Source organism: Notothenia rossii, assembly GCF_949606895.1.
Source record: "Notothenia rossii genome assembly, chromosome: 2".
NCBI classification, from domain to species: Eukaryota; Metazoa; Chordata; class Actinopteri; order Perciformes; family Nototheniidae; genus Notothenia; species Notothenia rossii.
The window spans coordinates 40,958,291-40,977,187 of NC_136904.1; the positions used below are offsets into that span (position 1 = coordinate 40,958,291).

An 18,897-nucleotide genomic window follows, 5' to 3' on the forward strand; every position below is an offset into this window, starting at 1 on the left:
GTCCATATATCTTTTGCAAAACTAAAAGAAAATGTTTTCTACCAAACACCCAAGAATAAAAATAACAGCTAATACGCATGTACAATACACATTGCTTTATGTTTCCTATACCCCCATGTGCTACAAAAAGTCAGCTGTGGATAAAAGAAAGCAGTTTTATTGTGGATCCAGTCAATTCAATTTGGAATAGAATACTCCACAGCGCGCGCGTGTGTGTGTGTGTGTGTGTGTGTGTGTGTGTGTGTGTGTGTGTGTGTGTGTGTGTGTGTGTGTGTGTGTGTGCGTGTGTGTGCGCGGGGGTGTGTGTGTGTGTGTGTGTGTGTGTGTGTGTAATTGAACTACACACATCACAATCAGAAGTGAGACTTCAGGAGAAAATCTACGGCCTGGCACTTTTATAAGTACCCTCCAAATGACTTCCTCAATCTCACTATTACTCATTATCATCTTTTCCTCTCAGGACCACTTACCTGCGCGTGTGTATTTGTGTCTGCATGTTGTTAAAATGCTTTCTTTATCAGTGGAAGAGGCTTACATAATGATCAGAAAAGCAATGCAGCCACTCAGAAAGATGCATTTACAGACCCTGAAAGTCCAGATGTTTTCACTCACTTTGAATGGGTCAAGTTGGGTAAAACTGGTCTTGTGAAAAAATACTTTTAGTAAGACCACCATTAAGAAAAGTAATTTGTACTTCAATGGATATTACGATATTTTTCAAAAAAGCGTACAGTCTTCTTTGCTTTTTTTCTGTCGTTATCTTGATTTTTGACACCAGAAGGTAAAGCTCAGTACAACTTATAGAGGAGGGAAATTAGGTGAACAAAGTGTTATGATTAACTTCCATGAATTAAAACACACTGCAAAAGTATTTGAAAAAAACACAGTGGTAAAGCTTACCTTGCCTCATTGTCTATTATACTCTAATAGTGTGTGTGTGTGCTAACGTTTTAATTAGGCCCACGCAAATCCTTATCTCCTCTCTCCAAAAGCCACTATAACCCACAAGCACTCGACAGCACTTAAAAGCTTGCATAATATCACAGCTTTGATCCAAACAAACACAAGGCTGCACACACACACGAACACACAGAGTAGAGAATGGACATGCATATGCAGCTTGTTGTCACAGGTGTCAGTACCCAAAAACCCTCAAGTTCTTGTTCTCTGTAGTCCGTACTGTAAATCACCTTCAGCTACACACACACACACACACACACACACACACACACACACACACACACACACACACACACACACACACACACACACACACACACACACACACACACACACACACACCCCCCCACCCACCCACACACACACACACACACACACACACACACACACACACACACACACACACACACACACACACACACACACACACACACACACACAGTCCTGATTCCCTGAAGCAGAGCAGATGCTGCAGTTAATTCTCAAGAGTCTTGTTGGAAAGCTCTCTGGAGGAATACAATTTGCTCTTTCCACTCATCACATAATAGTAAAAGTATCAAAATATAATCAGTTCAACAAAGTGACCGACACCTCCTCCGTGTGTATTATTTCCTCCTCTTCCTCTTCCTCTTCCTCTTCCTCCTCCTCCTCCTCCTCCTCCTCCTCCTCCTCCTCCTCCTCCTCCTCCTCCCCCTGCTGCCTTAGTGTTTGTAGAATCATATTAGTGCTGGAGTGTTTGACTGTCACAGTGTATATGAACCAAACGGAGGCTCCTGAACCCTAAAGCACCGGTGCAATAAAGGGTGATTCTCCTTTCTGGATCATCTAACAATTTGTTATCCTCTTGGTTTCACTTACACACACATAAAAATGCGTAATTTTGAGACAGTAAATAGAGAGATTGGAAAACGTAAACGGGTTTAACATTCAGTGAATGTGATGGGTAGAACTGCTATCTATTAATTGTTATGATTGCTCTCTGTCACATTCAAGTGTTTACTCTGAAAAACATTCTGTCCTACGTTTAATGTGCAGTTTGCTCTTTTGTTTCTTTGCTAACTTTTCCCCTGCTTTGGCATGTGTTAATTAATCAGTGGTGGAAGAACTACTAACATCTCATACTTAAAGTGGACCTATCATGCTATATTTGAATAATATATTGTAGGGCCATACCTATATAAAACATGTCTGTGAAGTTTCTTTTTCAAAATACCAAACAGATCATGCATTTTAGCCATGCCTCATTTCGCTCTATTCCAGCCCTGTCTTCACAAGGGCTGATTCTGTGGCAAATGAGCTGCAGCTGACCCGAGCGTAATGTAACCATGCTGTTACCATGCTGTTACCATGCTGTTACCATGCCACGCAACCTCAAATTCCCCTGATAGGTGGAGAGTGCCCATATAGGCGGGGCACCCCGTTACTGACGTCAGAACAATTTCAAGTCTGTATCAGTCTGCATCAGCTCTGTTGCAGCCCTGTTTTTAGAGATTTGGGTATGCAGGAAAAGAGAGAGGGTTGTGTTTTCTGACACTTGGTGAGTTCCCTGACACACCGGGGACACATATTCATGTATAAAAGATGTACTAAAGTGCATTTTGCATGATAGGTCCCCTTTAAGTAAAATGTTCAATTGTTGTCGAAAGGTAAAAAAAAAAAGTCAGAGTAGGCTATATAGTATGTCCAAAAAAGGTCATAGTAAAGTATGACGAAAAAGTTGAAAAATGTCATAGTATAGCACGTCGGAAAAAAGTCATAGTATACATTCAGAGATGGAATACTCGAGTCCTGGACTGGATTTTCTTGACTCGTGACTCGACTCGCACACTGATTTACGGGGACTCGAACTCGGACTCGTGAATTCTCGCTGACGATGACTCGGGCTCGTGAATTCTCGCGCACGATGACTCTGACTCGTGAAGTTTTCACCCACGATGACTCGGACTCGACTTGTACATTGACGCTCCGACTTGGACTCGGATTCGAGCAAATTATGTCTGGAGTCAGATGTAGGCTACTCTGTCCTGGCATGTGCACCTGCGAAAGCGAATTCACGTACTGGGCCCTGCTATTCCAGTCTAGAAATGTCCAGAGACACACCCTACATCGTGCTGTATGCTTTCACACATTCTGCTTCCACATTGGGAAAGAGAGGCGCAAAATGCACGTTATGTGGAAAAAAGATTGAAGAGAATGCTCCGTAACACATTACTCTCAGGATCGAGTTCAGACATATAGGCTGTCTTGAACATTATCATCAGAGTAATGTGATCTAATCAATAAATAAAGATTCAGCTGATAACACGAAAGCACATGGCTACTTAACATGCAGAATGTCGTCATTTTGCATGCTAAGTAGCAATGTGCTTTCTGGGGCTAAATCTTTATTGATATAATTTAAACATTCACTATAATAATTGCAGAGGTGGGAGTAAGTCCTACATGTGCAAGTCATGAGCAAGTCTCAAGTCTTGACCTACAAGTATCAAGCAAGTCCCAAGTCACTGTGGTGAGAGTCAAGCAAGTCAAGTCAAGTCATTGCTCTGGTCAAGCAAGTCAAGTCAAGTCATACGAAATTCTGATGAATAAGCCCAGTTTCCGCATTTAAATCAGTTAAAAGACAGTGGTTATGAAAATGGATTCAACCCACACTTCATTACATACACAGTTAATCATTTGAAATCTAATTTAGACCGATGACAATCATATTAGATTCATATTAACCCTAGAACTGCAGACAATATAGCTAGGACTCATTCAAAAAGTCTGTTCAAAAAGGCAGAATTCCAGGTAAGAAAATCATATATGGCATTTGCCATCACACATATTTAATTTAAATTTCTGTCAACACTAGAACCGCCAACAGCGTCAGCACCTACATAGATATCATTTTAAAATCATTTCATTTGTTCCACTTCATCATTTCCTTATAAACTAAGTAGGACGATTTAAAAGTCACTTAATTGGGTTAATTTTGAAATTGCTTCAGTTTATAATCATAACAGCTCAAAAAGTTGAGATTCATTTTCACAATAAATCAAAGAATTATGAACTTCTACCAACAAAAGCAACATAATTAAAACATTTAACCTGTTGAGCACCAGAGCCCCCCTCGGCGGGGGCTTTTTATTTATTTTTTCACGACAATGTGTCTCAGGGGATCTTAATATTTAAGAACCTATTAATGTGTTATACCAGATTAACGGGAAGAATCTCAGCTAACTGACGATACAAACCATTTTTACCAAAACAAAACACAAGTCTCATAAGAGTCATCTCAATGACCCCTTGCGAAAGATGCTAACGCACTTTGGCACAGAACTCAAGATAAAAGATACCCTTATTACTTATCGTAGCTGCACATACAAGATATCCGATTAAAGCTGAGGTTCCACAGATTATTTAGGTATATATATCAGGGGAAGCAAACACAGACATCACAACACGTACCTTTACGGAGCTTTTAAGGGAGATTATCTCACCGTAGCTGTCAATCTGATCAAAAGACTTGTTCAATGGCATTAAAACGAGAAAAAATGCGGCTGAATCGGTTAATCCATAGGTTGATAATGTTTCTGTGGATTTAAAAAAAATATTTATAATTCATAATTCCATTTTTATGTAAAAGTCGGAGAGTAAAAGTTAGCTGCTAATGGTAGCCACCAAAGTTATCGCAGCTTCCGGTTTTGGCTATGCGTCAGTCTCACACACACACATGATCAAATAAGGAGTATGTGGGAGTTCCTCTCGATTCCATTGGCTCTGACGGTTAGAAAGAGATGTCAATCAGCAAAGTCGAGCAAGGGGGGCCAGAGATAGGTCAAATCCACCCAAATGACCCCAGAAGTGTTTTTTTTTTGCTAAATCTCTCTAAAAAGGTCAAATTTAACTTGTTTGGTATCAATCTTGATACTGGGTAGTTATTATATGTTGTAGTTTGGATTCCTAAAGCTTTTAGTCTACCATCCCATCATTCAAGGGTGGTTTTCACTATAAGTAATTTTTTGACACAATCATTTACATTTTTTTACTGTGTTAAAATAAAAACATCTATATTGATTCTGAGACTTCTAGATCCAACTCACAGATTTAACCTTGCTTTGAGAAAAAAGATTATTCATTTAACCTTTTTAGAAGGGAAGATATGGTCTGGTCTGGGAATGTCATTTTCGAGCCTGAGACCTGAAAAACAGGCTCGGGGCTTAACAAGTTGACAAACTACTAAAAGTAGATGAACTACATTATTCAAAAGTTTACAGTAACTTCTGATAATAACACAGGGGAAATAAACGAGGCATCCCTTTTCCTCTCTCTCTCTCCTGACAGCCCATCAGTGTCAGGGTTAGTCAAAATGAATCCCTTTGAGGTTCTAGTGTTCATTTACCGTTTTGTCTTCTCTTTGCAGTGCTTAATCGATTTGAAACCAAGTCGTAGCTTAAACTTAACGTTAGCTTTCTAGCTAACACAACACATTCACGCACCTTTCTCTGTGGTTTTTTTTGCAGTGACGAATGAAGTTGCAGTTGTGGTGGTCCTGTCACCGATCTTTATGCTGCAAACCCTGCATACCGCTGTTCTTTTCTTATTACCGTCATCGACAACATAGTCCTTGAATCCAAACTTGACTATTTGTGGAGTAATGCTAGCCGCTGCCATGTTAACTAACACTCCTGCCATCTAGTGGGTTGCCAGGTTTGCGCGCACGGCGCTATAATCACCCAATCAAGTTTCGAAAAAACTAAACGTGATATCTCAATACAAAAACAAACGCAAGTATTTAATTAATTTAAGTCCTTTCAAGTCATCTGTCTCAAGCTTAAGTCAAGTCTCAAGTCATGAATACCAAGTCAAAGTCAAGTCAAGTCTTTTATTAATGCTACTCAAGCAAGTCTCAAGTCCAAAAATATGCGACTCAAGTCCGACTTGAGTCAAGTCATGTGACTCGAGCTCGACCAACTGATGTTATCTGTTTATTGCACACCCTTGCTTGAATACAATCATTACCAACATAAGACGTTTCGCTCTTTCAAAAGTTGGGCCATTTTATCTTCATGCGCCAATGAGCAACTCTCATAGGAATGAATGAGGCCCCACCTCCCACGCTGTAGGTTTACACCATGGATGTATAATAAGAACTGGATACAATACAGCTTCCTAGGGGCTTGGTTTACACTGCTTGGTTGTCCATTGACTTCCGGTAAAAGTTCCTTCAAGATAAGAGTCCCGATCTTATTACTATCCAAATAAAAGTGCGAAACGAAAACTTTACCATAGGAAAATATTGTCCTACAAATATAATCATCACTTAATTATACTTGGATAATGGCCGTGTTTTTTGTGTTTTCAGAATGCCTACGACATGGCGGAGCTGCAGAAGTCCCTCCAGCCGAGCCCGGCCCAGTCGGTCCAGTACTGTCGCTCCAGAGCTCTGCACCACCCTCCCCCTCCTCCCCTCCACCACCACCACCACCACCTCCTCCACCAGGCGCCCCCGGCCCCGCCCTGCGCCCAGCAGCTGGACACGCTCAGCCGGACCACCTGCTCCACCACCCTGCCCCCCTCCGCAGCCTCCTCCTGCTCCACCGCCACCTCCAACCCGGCCAACCTCCGTAGGGACGTCCCCCCCACCAGACTGCCGGCGCAGGGCCAGGCCCGCCCCTCCCAGCTGGACCGCCGCTCCCTGTCCTTCTCCAGCCAGGACCTGGCGCGCTACCTGTGTGAGATCATCCGCGACGCTGACCAGCACCCGGACACGGGGCCCTTCGACTCCCTGCAGGTGTTCTCCACCGAGGGAGGGGGGTCGCCCGCCGGCTCCCTGAGCTCCTTCAGCTCGGCAGGGCTAGATGGAGGGAGCGTGGGGGACGGGGGTGGAGGAGGAGGAGGAGGGGAGGGGAGGAGGGAGGAGACACTCGGGGAGTGGGGGCCCCGCTTCGAGAAGCTGCGGGCCCTGTACGAGCGGGCCGAGGCCAGCGACCTCTGAGCTCAGACACACCAAAACTGACGGGACCCCCGACCTAAAACAATCAATTAGCTTAGCGACAAACCGAGGGCGGGAAAACAGCGAGAGACTGACTGACGGACAGAAATCGCTACACCCCCCCCCCCCCCCTCAGTCGCTGTGCTGCTTTCACAGGACAATGAGCCCTGTCAATCAACCGGGGGCCTGACAGACAGAAGGAAAGTGTCCCCGTGCAAAGAGCTCTCCCTCAGAGGACATCTGTGCAGGAGCAGACGTTATCAAACCTGCCCGTTAGGTTCTCTTGCCAGTCTACTCATCATGACGGAGCTTAGCTTCACTGTCACACAAATCTGTTCCAGTCACTAAAACCTAAATTTGCTTTTTTTTTCTCCAACACTCATTGTTCACTGCGCTGGATGAGTGTCAGCTGAATCGATCTGGCCTTTTTTTAAAGTTTTTTTTGTACCTGAGCAAATCAGTGCCAGTTGATATTTTTAGCACCTTACTGCTGAATATATTCTTTGTAAATTAACAAAGCACTCCTACATAAACCCTCCTTTGCACTGTTACACGAGAGTAAAGACGAGTGGGATCATTCTGGCTAGCCCATAAAATAGTTTCCAGTGTATTGTGGACACGTTGTGTTCGCCGCCTGGCTGTACACAGCTTCTGTCAATGTTTGTACAAGATTATTTTTTAAAAAGGTGCTTGGACCAGCACTGGGTTGCAGGGTGTGATTGTTATTCCTTTCTTCTGGTAATGTGTCCTTCACTGGGTTGAGTAATTCTGTATTGGTTGGGTGTTTCAAGTTTCAACGCTGCGTGGGTTGTAAGACATCAAGCTTCTACTTACTACTGCGCCCTCGTCTTCATGTGATTTCCTATTCTCATTCACGCTCCTCCGCCACACGTTCCTCCTCACCCGAGGGAGGGCGCACCTAAAACTCAAACGGCTTTGTTACAAAGAAATGAAAGCGGACGTGCGGACTGCGGGAGGGAGGAAATACTCGCTCTGTTGCTCTGTTGCGCGAACGCTCTTCCTCAGGCATACCAAATATGGCGTCTGCGAGACACTATTTAACCAGACGATTGCACGGTGGAATACAAATACAAGTCAAGGTGACTACTCAACCAACTGAAAGAGCAGGGCTTGATAATGATTACATATTATTCAGAGCAGATTTCTGTGCCATACACTCATCCATTGTCCCTTTGCTAAATTACCACACACTCTTCTTGAGTTTTTACGGAAAATTGGAAGGAAATAATAAGTGTGCAGTTATTATCCAAGCTGCGAATTGCCAGCAAGTGTTCCTTTTCTCTGGCTTCCTTTTCACATAAGCTTGATGGGCCTTTATGTTGACGATAAAAAAGACTTCATGCTGTTGGGGAATAATTTGTGTAAAAACATCGAAAAGGTAAAGCAGGACGCGGAGAGTCTTTTTACCCCCCACAGGAGAGATGATTACTGGGTAGAGGGTTGAATCAGGCCGGTCTCTGTGGTGAACTGAGCACCATGGTACGGTGGCCAACAGGTGCAAACACGCTGCACTTTCAAAATACGATGCAAATAAAAAAACACAAATCTGCCAAGACACGTGCAAATGAAGAAAAATATTCAACGAGTTGACAACATGCACTACATTAAGAAAAAATTCACCAACAAAACATGTTCAACGTTAACTGAAAGCGCTGCAAGTAAAAAACGCTGCAAGAAGCTCAAACCACACAGAAAGGGGGACACTAGAAAGTGACACACACAACTGGGACCGGAGCACTTGTTGACGTTTGGGGATTATGAAGTTGGCTTACTGTCACTGTCACTGAAAATGTACATGAAATGTGTGTTGTATTGGCTTATTTAAAAAAAAAATATCGCATGAGTCTTCCGATATTATTGGAGATCTGCTGTTAGCTAGCTATCTAACCTAGTCATTTCAAATATGCTGAAAAAACATTTACAATTATGAAATAGACTAACTCTGCCAACAGTGACAGTTGGCCAACTTTATAATCGTGAACCTAAGTAAGCTCCGGTCCCAGCTGTGCATCACTTTTTGGTATCCTCTTCTTACTGATATGTTTTGAGCTTCTTGCAGCGTTTTTTTGTCTGTAGAGTTTTATATTTATATCATTTTTTAGCCTAACAAGCGTGTTTGTTACACCGCAAATGGCATACATATGAAAATGTTTGCTAGTCTTCCTGCAATCCTCCCAAAAGCCATCCTTGCTCTCCTCGCTGTATTCTGCTGCGTTCATTCTTCTCTGTCTGCAGAGCGGTTAAATGGAAGGAGTGTCTGAAAATATGTCAGGCCACTTATCCTAATAGGAGCTGATGGCTTGCTGTCAAAAAAACAAAAACAAAGGATTGTGGGGACTTTAAAAAAAAAGGTAACAGAGGGGACGATTGACAGATTGAAGCTTTCCAGAAACTTGTATTTTCTTAAAGACGAGGCAATAAAGCAGCTTTTAAAAATAAGAGCCTTGGCGGTGGAGGTGAGGGTGCAGCGCGCTGGGGGACGATGCCTGAAAGTAAGACACACAGGCTTGTTCTTTTTTTAAAGACAATGGGGATTTCCGAGAGGGGGATGCTTGTTCTTTTGTATTCCTCTGCAGGAAGGGTGGAGGCGCTACATGCTTCTCCCTCTGCAGCTGGGAGTAGCGACACCATTCATTTGTACCATAAAGCAGCTTTTAAATGTTGTGTTCAAGGTTGCAGACATGTTGTGAACAAAGTCAATGTTTTTACATAATTTGTAAATACTAAGATAGATTTAATTATTGCTTTTTGTTAATAAAAGCGCCACATACATTTAAAATGTGCAGCTACTGAGAAAATAATTTAAAACATAACAAACATATCTTTTTCATCATGACGGTGATGAGCTTTGGACAGTTATGTAAGTGTTTTGTATTTGCTTTGTTTTGATTTTTCTCAATAAATTCATTTGTTTGCACCAGAGAGTGTTCTGAGTCGTGACTGCCGCTGAAAAGCAAGGTTTCAAGAAGTTATGACAGACAAGGACATGTTTGAATAAAAACTTGTATTGATCAAACTGCCATAGAACATTAATGCTGTTGATATCTAACACTGGCCTTGGAGAGCATTCCAACCTACCTCATGTATCTTACATTTCCCCTCTATAGCTGCAACATGCTCGACATGAGAACACTTTTAATAGCAGAGTTAACATTTCATAGTTTGTATGATTGCTGATATGAAACATTTCCTTCAGTAGAAAGCACAGCGGAAACACTTTTAGTGGCTTTTAAGAAGAAACATGCCCCCAAACACATTCACACTATAATGGACAACCATGCAGATAAGAGCCTGTAACAAAACACACACCGCACAGACTGTGTTCTACTGGCAGGCTTTTTGGGACGGGGTGCACATAAACAGACTTTGACACTTTTGGAGGAATTTGAATGGCTAGCATGTTCTTGAACTTCAAAAAAGGGCCATAGCCGGGAAACCAAACCCCCCCGATTATTTTTTAATCTGTTGCTAATCGTCCTTAAAAAAAAAGATAGATAAGATAGATATATATCATAAACCTCAAAGAACTTGTTATTGACTTACTTTAAAGATGTTCTATAACTAAAGATACATTGAATGAATGCATATGCATTGGTGTACACTTCCTGTGTTCTAAGTGGGTGTGGCCAACAATTTATATTTTATTTTGCCAACAGACATATTTAGCTAAATCTGTTAGCTCAGGCATTTGCAACATGTTCATTTTGGCACATTTTGACTAACATTTGGACAGATTTAGCAAAGGTTTGTTGCCGAGGCTGACTTTAAATACTATAGTGCAATTTGAATCGTACAAAGTTTAATTCTTTCCTGATTTGTCTACCTGAAAAACGACCATTTAGTGTCAGAATGTTCAGTAGTTAAGGGATTATGGGGCAAAAATAATGCTTCTTGATCTTTATTCACATTTCCTGTTGGAGGGAATATATCGGATGTTGGCGGCCATTGGGTTTGGAAGAAACGCCAAAACAGTAGAAAAAGCGAACTTATGTATGACTCATTCGCTAGGAATCCTGGGTACGTTACACCTTTTTTAAAGCTAGATCCTGGCTAACCAAAATGCTAATTTGTATTCACTGCAGCAGAAGAAATAGCAACAACACTAATAATAGTAAAAAATAAATAACTGCAATATTTAGGGGAAACATATCCTTTGTTGAGATCGTTTCAACACAATAAGCACAAGAAAAGTGTGTCTACAAACGTTTGGCCGTTTTCCCAAGCGGAATTATGATTTCAAGTAGCCACATTTGTTTCGACTTGTTCTCTAAAAAGGAGTCTAAATGAAGCGTTGAACTGAATTCTGCATATGCACACAAGTTAATGGATTTCCTCATCCCCTTTTAATTAAGAAAAGCATATGCAGCCAGCGCGCCTCCGAATGAACTACTAATCCCAATATGTATGGAAATTAAGAATTGCGAGACCAAAAAAATTACATTAGTACACTCTTATTAGGCAAGCATAATGGAATCACTCCGCTCTCAAATAAAGCAATCAGACATCTTCTAAATTAAACTTCCAATGTGAAGGCGGGACTCATGGGGGGGGGGGGGGATATGGAGCAAGTAGTGCTGTGCCACACTGATCCTATTGGTATGCATTACACTGAGGCGGCGCGGTTAACGAACAACAACACTTTGAAAAGCCCCACAGCAACTGAGTGGGAGTGTGCGAGGGTGTACATCATCAAAGGCAGAAGGTCTTATTAACAAGTGTACAAATATAGGCAGATGTGGAGGGGGGGGTGTCGCACCTCGTTGTAGCAGGAAGCTCCGACTGGCCACCTCTATAATTACCGACACAACTCAAGCCTTTCAATCACCTCCTCTCCTCCACCTTCTCTTTGATTCAAAATAAGAGAAAGAAAAATAGGAAGTGTTTCAGATCATTGTGTATCCGCTAGCTCTCTGCTGCTGTTTAAACATGAGCCTTTTTCCTGCCCTCCCCTCTCCCCCCTGCTCCTTCCCACTTTTCTTTTCTAACCACAAAGCCTCAGTTTGATATGCAAGTGTTGCCCCCCCCTCTCTCTCCATCACAAACTATTTTGGATTGCGGCGGGGAATCAGCGCCGTTGTCAGCCTGTTGCAATTTCCTCACCACTTCCATTATTCATGTGTGCTTGCGTGTGTGTGTGTGTGTGTGTGTGTGTGTGTGTGTGTGTGTGTGTGTGTGTGTGTGTGTGTGTGTGTGTGTGTGTGTGTGAGAAGAGGGAGGGAGAAAAGGTTGAGGCTGCCGCTGATGAGAATCACAGAGCCGACAGCAAGCACAACAACAACAATGTCAAAAATATCACTTGGTACCAGCTTTGACCTCAGTCTTACAGCAAAAACAATTTTAAGCGGCGGTGCTGACGGTTGCCACCCAGCAGGAATGGAAGCTAACATTGTTATTTCCGGTTTGCATTCAGGGGTAATTGATAACAGCGGAGACAAAAGTTCAGAGCCAAAACGTGCCAACAAAGTCCCGGCTGAGTGGAGCTAATGGTCGATGTGACTTTCCTCACTGATACACAGCTGAGTGCACACAAGATAGCCTACTATTACCCAGTCCGTTACTGTCAAGAAATTTGTCTCAACAGAAATACTGTGGGGGCAGTTTGCTCAGTTGTCATGGAGAAGAATCTGTTCCATCCCTAGTCCTAGCCAGGCGTTGTGATAAGTACAAATTGGCCCATTAGCAACCAAGTTAGTGTAAGCATTGGGTTGAGAGGTCATGTGTTGTGAGCATGCGCAGTCTGTCCTGGAGTGGTGAAGGGGAGTGTGGTGTGACTCGACAAGAATAAACGGAGGCTCTATCTGGGACGCTCCAAAAAGTACTAAGTTCCTGAGTTTATGTTACACAGAAGTATCTTTGAAGCCTTAACACCTCAGACGTTATATTGATGGCAGCGGTATGGGAGTGTGTTTTATCTGCTCTTGGATTATTTTTGTTCTGTGGACAATTACTGGACTGTCTGGTCAGTTCTGCTGGCTAGCTGTGCTAACAGTGCTAGCGCCGGAGCTTCATGTGCGGAGGAATGAAGTGTGACGGCGATATGGAAGACGATTATAACGGATGTACTGCTTCTTGGACTGTTTCTGTGAGTAATGATATTAAAGTGGAGCTGCCGCCGATGTTTAGGGGTGACGGCCAGAGGCAGTTCGCTACGTGGATAAGACAGTTTGAAGCCGCTGTTCGTGCTCAGACGAGGGGTGCTAGGGGCACGAGCTACACAGCTACCTTGCTGAAAATTCTACCAACCAGACTGGACGGTGCAGCTTTCCTGCTGTGGGACAGCTTGCCGGCAGGTGTGCAGTGTGATTACGAACGTGTGAAGGAGAAGCTGGCGGAGGCTTTTGGCCAGAGACAGTTCCTGCTTTATTTCCAGACGTGTGTATCTGCACGGCCCCGCCAGGTGAACGAGTGTTTGGAGGTGTATGCGGCGGACATTTCCGGACTCGTTGCTGAGGCTTTTCCCGATTATGAACGCGCTGCAGTAAATGGTGAGAAAGTTAGACGTTTTTTGGCTGGCCTTGATCCTGCACTTCAAGCAAAATGGCATAAACAGGGGGCGACTGATATGGAGGAGGCGTCGATAATTGCTGGGCGTTGTGAGCGGGCCAGGCTGGCAATGAAGTTGAACACGCCTGGTTTTACCTACTGTCCTCCGCATCCTGCTGTTGTTGCAGCGCTAAATTCACCATCGGCTGGTGTTTTAGACTGTAATCCTAATACCACGGATAAGCTAATAAATGTGGTTGAACGCCTCACCTTGAAGGTGGACAACTTACAGACTGAGGTGAAAGACTTGAGAGCACATAGCCTTGGAGCTGAGAATGGCAGAGGGAGCTCCGCCTTGACCTGGGATCATCAGAGGTTGCACCGGCGTGCCTGCCACTGTGACTGGCGGGTTTGGTTGCAGATCTACCACCGGGGATTCCCACAGGGAGGACCGCAGCAGGCGCCGTTCTCCTCAGCGCAGACCAGAGTCCTGCACGGGTCTGATTTGCAAGACCCGCTCCCGCCCCGCACCCGCGACGTGCAATACCGAACCCGCCCCGCTACCCGCACATATTGCCAATTAGTTCCGCAACCCGACCCGACCCGTCGGCACAAGATCCGCAACCCGACCCAAACCCGCATATACAGGACTGTCTCAGAAAATGAGAATATTGTGATAAAGTTCTTTATTTTCTGTAATGCAATTAAAAAAACAAAAATGTCATACATTCTGGATTCATTACAAATCAACTGAAATATTGCAAGCCTTTTATTATTTTAATATTGCTGATTATGGCATACAGCTTAAGAAAACTCAAATATCCTATCTCTAAATATTAGAATATCATGAAAAAGTATACTAGTAGGGTGTTCAACGAATCACTTGAATCGTCTAATTAACTCGAAACACCTGCAAGGGTTTCCTGAGCCTTGAAAAACACTCAGCTTGGTTCAGTAAACTAAATCACAAGTATGGGGAAGACTGCTGATCTGACTGCTGTCCAGAGGACCGTCATTGACACCCTCCATCAGGAGGGTAAGACACAAAAAGAAATTTCTCAAAGAGCAAGCTGTTCACAGAGTGCAGTTTCAAAGCACATCCACAAAAAGTCTGTTGGAAGGGGGAAATGTGGCAGGAAACGCTGCACAACCAAGAGAGATGACCGCAGCCTTAACAGCATTGTGAAGAAGAGTCGCTTCCAGAATTTGGGGGAGCTTCAAAGACAGTGGACTGAAGCTGGAGTCCAGGTATCAAAAGTCACTGTTCACAGACGTGTCCGGGAAATGGGCTACAATAGCCGTATTCCCATGGTCAAGCCACTTCTGAACTCAAGACAACGGAAGAGGCGTCTGACTTGGGCTAAGGAAAAGAAGCACTGGACAGTTGCACAGTGGTCCAAAGTCCTCTTTTCAGACGAAAGCAAGTTTTGTATTTCATTTGGAAGTCAAGGCGCCAGAGTCTGGAGAAAGGCTGGAGAGGAGCAAAATCCAAGTTGCTTGAAATCCAGTGTGAAGTTCCCACAGTCAGCGATGGTTTGGGGAGCCATGTCAGCTGCTGGTGTTGGTCCACTGTGTTTCATCAAGCCCAGAGTAAATGCAGCTGTGTACCAAGAGATTTTAGAGCACTACATGCTTCCGTCTGCTGAAAAGCTCTATGGAGATGAGGAATTCATTTTCCAGCATGATCTGGCACCTGCCCACAGTGCCAAAACCACCAGTAACTGGTGTACTGACCATGGCATTACTGTCCTCGATTGGCCTGCAAATTCCCCTGACCTGAACCCCATAGAGAATATGTGGGGTATTGTGAAGAAGAAGCTGAAAGACACCAGACCCAACAATGCTAATGAGCTAAAGGCCGCTATTGAAGCATCCTGGGCATCCATAACACCTCAGCAATGCCACAGGCTGATTGCCTCCATGCTACGCCGCATTGATGCAGTAATCCGTGCAAAAGGATTCCCAACCAAGTACTGAGTGCATTAATGGACATTTTCAAATGTTTGATTGTGTTTTGCTGTTATAAATCTTTTTTTTTTACTTGGTCTGAGGAACTATTCTAATTTTTTGAGATAGGATTTTTGAGTTTTCTTAAGCTGTATGCCATAATCAGCAATATTAAAATAATAAAAGGCTTGCAATATTTCAGTTGATTTGTAATGAATCCAGAATGTATGACATTTTTGTTTTTTTAATTGCATTACAGAAAATAAAGAACTTTATCACAATATTCTAATTTTCTGAGACAGTCCTGTATATGAGCAGTGAAAACATGCAATTATTAACACTCACAGTTGCATATTTGTCTCAAAAAGCGTGGGATGTTGGCTATTTTCTCCATCTAGGATGACACCAAATTCCTCCCAGACGTTGGATTTCGCTCTTGAGGAAGTGTTATTGAAAAGGCTGTATTCTCCGCTAGAGAGCTTCAACTCAGCCATTTTGAATGTTGCACGCTCAGCAGCAGATTGATGCGCTGCAGAGGTTATGATTATGTGCGGTCCCGCGGGGGAGAGGTCTGACGTCTGAGGATTTATACATTAAACTAAACTATTATTATTTTAATCTATTTATTATGCAACACCCGCGACCCGACCCGCATCCTCTTTGTTTTACCCAGAACCGAATCCGGAAAAAAGCGTTAAAAATACCACCCGCGGGTTACCGATCCGATGCAGGACTCTGGCGCAGACCGCAGGATGGTTTTGGTGTCAGGGAATGGTCTCCACGTGAGCGGGAAACCCGAGACACCTCTGCAGACTTCTCACCGCGACTACCAGGCAGCAATGTAGTTCAAGGACCACACAGCGCTGGGGAACGTCAGCCAAGGCGTGGAGTGAGGGTTTTGTCTCCCTCTCGGCGGTCACCATCTCCATCCTCGCACGGACGGCTGCAGGGAAACTTCCAGTGACTGGCATCGAGACCCAGATGCCGGTTTCACCACTCCAGGGTCAAATGGACTATTCTGCTGGGAAAGCGCCTGCTCGTGCATTGTTCTGTGGGTGAGTCTAAGCCCAGCCTATGTTAGAGGACTTGTTGAGGGTGTTGATGTTACTGTTTTGATTGACTCTGGGTCCAATGTTTCACTTATTTCTGAGGACTTCAGAATGTCCATGTCTGCCTTACGTAAACGTGTGCTAAATACCCAGTACACTTTTTCACGCACAGTAAATGGTCAATTGTTGGACACTCTGGGTACTGTGACTCTTCCCATACAGTTGGGGGGCAAACATTGGGAGCAGGCTGTACATGTAGTGCGAAGGTCAGCACAAGCTATTCTGCTGGGGTTTGATTTCATGTTGCAGGCTCGAGCTGTTATGGATGTTGGTCGTGGTCTGCTTCACCTGGGGGATGTTGATATTCCTCTCATGCATGCCACAGATTTCATACCAGAATGTTGTAACAGCTCTATGTCTGTTGAAGCTATTTTTCCCCCTTTCAGTGAAATGATTGTCCCAATTAATGTGGATATTCCCTGTGCTGCTGGTCTGCCCATTGACTCTTTCTTAGGCTACCTGGAGCCTGAGGTGCGTGATAACGTGGGACTTGTGATTGCACGCACAGTTGTACCTGTGAAGAATGGATGCACTGTGGCCAGGCTGCTCAACCCGACAGAGAAGGAGTTAAAGCTGCACCCCGGCTCCCATTTAGGTTTGTTCCACCATGTTAAAGACCGTGAGCTACTCACCCCCTCTGAGGTTTTCCCCTCTCAGCAGAGGGCTACCCCTCTGCCGGATGTGGCTGGCTTCCCGTTGTCTGCTGAACAGAGACTGCAGCTGCAGGCCTTGATGGGGAAACACCAAGGGAAGGGGTGTTCGGCTCTGGGAAGGGCAGAACAGGAAACACCGGTCTGATCAAACACCGCATACAGACAGGTGATCATTCCCCGGTCAAGCGTCAGGCCTACTGTACTTCGCCAGAAAAACGGAAGGAGATAGGCAGACAGGTTCAGCGCCTGTTGGAGGATGACATAATTGAAGAGAGTTGTAGCCCGTGGTCCGCCCCAGTGGTCCTCGTCAGGAAAAAGAACAACACATGGCGATTCTGCGTGGATTACAGGGGACTCAGCTCTGTGACAATAAAGGATTCTCATCTACTGCCACGGCTGTATGAAACATTGGACGCATTGGCGGGGGGCCTCCTGGTTCAGCACCTTGGATTTTTCTGACGGTTACTGGCAGGTGGAAGTGGCTGAGGAGGACCGCAAAAAGACAGCATTCACCACTGGCCAGGGCCTATACCAGTTCAAATCTATGCCTATGGGTCTGACCAATGCACCCGCTACCTTCCAGAGGGTTATGGAGCTGGTGTTAAGGGGGCTGCCATGGCACATCTGCATGGTGTATCTTGGCGATATACTGATTTACAGTAGTTCGTTTGAGGCCCACATGTCTGCTTTGGAGGAGGTCTTCATTCGGATTGGGGCAGCTGGGCTTAGATTGAACACCAGGAAGTGCCATCTTGCCCGTGATCACATGGTATTCCTTGGTCACGTCATCTCCGCCGGGGGGCTTCGTCCTGATCCCCGTAACACAGATAAGGTGAAGAATTGGCCAGTTCCACGGTCCGCTGCGGCGGTGCGTGCTTTTCTGGGTCTCTGCTCTTATTATAGGAGGTTTGTGAGGAGTTTTGCCCAGCGTGCTGCCCCCCTCAACCATCTGACGGGAAAGGATGTCCCTGTTCAGTGGACGGCGGATTGCCAGGGGGCATTTGTGTTTTTGCGGGATGGTCTTTGTGCCGAATCATGTGTCACCCGGACTTCACCAAGAGTTTCGTGCTGTGTACAGATGCTTTGCAGATTGCTGTGGGGGCTGTGCTGTCACAAGAAGTGGATGGCCTGGAGAGAGTGGTGGCCTACGCTAGTCGCTCCCTCACAGCAGCTAAACGGCGTTGGTCTACCTACGACATGGAGCTGTGGGCGATAGTGTGGTCAGTGCGTAATTTCAGGCATTACTTGGGTCTTCTCCCCTTCACAATTATTACAGATCACCAAACTTTGTTGGGTCTGCGACAACTTCAGGTTGAAAATGAAAGAACGGGGCGTCATAGCCGTTGGGCTCTGGAGCTGGACCCATACGACTGGGTGATTGTGCACAAGAGTGGGGCCAAACACACAAATGCAGATGCCCTTTCACGCAGGCCTGACACCCCTGAAGCTTTGGAGAACTCAGGCAGTCTCGATGCCACATCCGCTCCCTTGAGTAAAATTCTCCCTGGCGCTGGGGACAGTGGTCCTAGTAATGTGTGTGCTGTGGGGACTCCTGCCACGGACCAAGCCCGGGGACCGATTTCAGGCCCTCCTTCTCCTGACTCAGGGTCTTCAGTGGACCAGACCCTAATCTTCACTCTGTCACATGATGGCTCCGGTATTAGGGAGCTCCAGCAAAAGGATGCAGACATCGGATACGTTTTGGCCTGGCTGGAGCATGGCCAACCGCCCCCTAGATGGAGGTTAA

At 44.8% G+C, this 18,897-nt stretch overlaps 1 protein-coding gene across 1 annotated transcript in view; it reads left to right on the forward strand.

Annotated features, from left to right (window-relative positions):
• The window catches only part of LOC307030058 (neural-cadherin-like), a 597,902-nt gene extending 588,034 nt beyond the window's left edge, over positions 1-9,868 (forward strand). Inside the window, 1 exon segment of the mRNA XM_079666281.1 lies at positions 6,308-9,868. Coding sequence (XP_079522407.1) covers positions 6,308-6,940 — 633 coding nt within the window. The 3' untranslated portion in view covers positions 6,941-9,868.
• Positions 9,869-18,897: the final 9,029 nt, after the last annotated feature.